Genomic DNA, 1599 nt, shown 5'->3' on the forward strand with positions numbered 1-1599 from the left:
TATGATTAATTTAATAACAAAAGCAGAATTAATGATCAGATACATATTCACATTAAAAATAAAAAGCTACAAATTATTTTAAACCAGCTGTTACAATGAAAACAATAAAACATCTAATTGATTTCAACAGCATCAGTGCTGACAAATAAAAAATATGACATGACCTCTGACCTTCAGTGTTTGTTCTTGTTTTTAGTGCTTTACAGTCACGTTAAATCATAAGGAAATGAAAGCTGCTGTCTGACCAAAGTTTACATGCTCAGGATCTTCATCTCAGACTCCTCCAGGATGTCGGACACAGAAGGTTTATTTTCTCATGATTGATTCCAGTAAGCTGAGTTATAAATTATCTTTCTTTCCCTGATTTCCCTCAGGAACATTTAATCTGATTTTACAATTAAATCTGATCAAATCAAACGTTTGTTTTATTTTGGGTGTGATTTCTACACCGCCGAGATCAGTGAAGAGCTTTAAAACTTTAACACTACACTCTAAAAAGAGATTTTGAACCATTGTGTATTTCCTGTGAATATTTAAGATTTGATAGTTTTTTTGAAGAAATACAATTTACATAAAAAAGTAAAATTTGAACAAATTATCTTCACCAACTCTAGTAACTGTAGGGATATTTGTATTTTATATAATTTAATTAAATTAATAATTAGTTGATTACACTTTAAATAAAATAAATGGAAATTGTTCCTTCAGACAAATTTCAGCAGTTTTCTTTTTGACACTTTCCTTCAGGTTTATTATTGTTTATTTTTAATGTTGCTCTCAATTAATCTTATCAAACTTATTGTGTTTTTCTATTTTCAGGCAGCTTGATTTCAATTTGTTTCCAAAATGGAAAGGTAAGCGATCAATGCTTTTAACTGTTTTTTCTGCCTGGAAGTCATTAAACTCTGCAGCTAAACAGTTGATGGACTTTAGACCTGAAGATTTGATTGATGATGGACTTTTTCCTGAGTGTACAGTGTAAAATTGATTTACTGGGTTTTGAAAATTCAAATAAAGTTTTAAAAAATATATAGATGAAAACAAACACATTCAGGATTAGGCCCTAAAGTTTTTTTTAAATAACCTTTGCTTTATTTGTATGGTTTTGAGTTTATTTAACTGCTGAAATTTATATAAGCTTTAAGAATAAAATATTAACAGTGTATTTATTCAATCTACAGTAATGTTTTACACATAAGATTTACCTTTTTATTTTTTACTGTTGTTTAATCAGGCAAATCTGTGATACAAAGTGCTGTGAGTATCCTTCTTGGAAAAGAAAGGTGCTATAAAAGTTCAGTCCGATTACCATTTACCATAGCTGAGCTACATTTTAAACATTTTTATGACTGACAAGAAATCAAATGAACTTTGAACAGATAAACGAACAACAACCTTCTTGTTCATCTGAGAGATTTAGTTGGATTTTAGGGGGATTTCCTGACAAACACTTATAAATGATCAGTGAGACCCAACTTTTTTTCTTTTTTTCTGTTAACATTCGTCTTCTGAAAGAGTGGACCCTGGGATGAACAAAAATACCAGATAAGTAGTCGGGTATGTGTGTGTGTGTGTGTGTGTGTGTGTGTGTGTGTGTGT

General features: G+C 30.2%; 1 protein-coding gene across 2 annotated transcripts in view; it reads left to right on the forward strand.

Annotated features, from left to right (window-relative positions):
• The first annotated feature begins 814 nt into the window (after positions 1-814).
• The window catches only part of LOC106527032 (protein NLRC3), a 27111-nt gene continuing 26326 nt past the window's right edge, over positions 815-1599 (forward strand). Inside the window, exon 1 of one of the 2 annotated variants that reach the window (XM_014021788.1) lies at positions 815-854. In XM_014021788.1, coding sequence (XP_013877242.1) covers positions 847-854 — 8 coding nt within the window. In that variant the 5' untranslated portion in view covers positions 815-846. Of the gene's footprint in view, positions 855-1541; positions 1558-1599 lie in introns of those variants that run through there. The other variant, XM_014021790.1, reaches the window with a different exon arrangement.

The sequence above is a fragment of the Austrofundulus limnaeus genome, unplaced genomic scaffold (assembly GCF_001266775.1).
Source record: "Austrofundulus limnaeus strain Quisiro unplaced genomic scaffold, Austrofundulus_limnaeus-1.0 Scaffold305, whole genome shotgun sequence".
Classification (NCBI taxonomy): domain Eukaryota; kingdom Metazoa; phylum Chordata; class Actinopteri; order Cyprinodontiformes; family Rivulidae; genus Austrofundulus; species Austrofundulus limnaeus.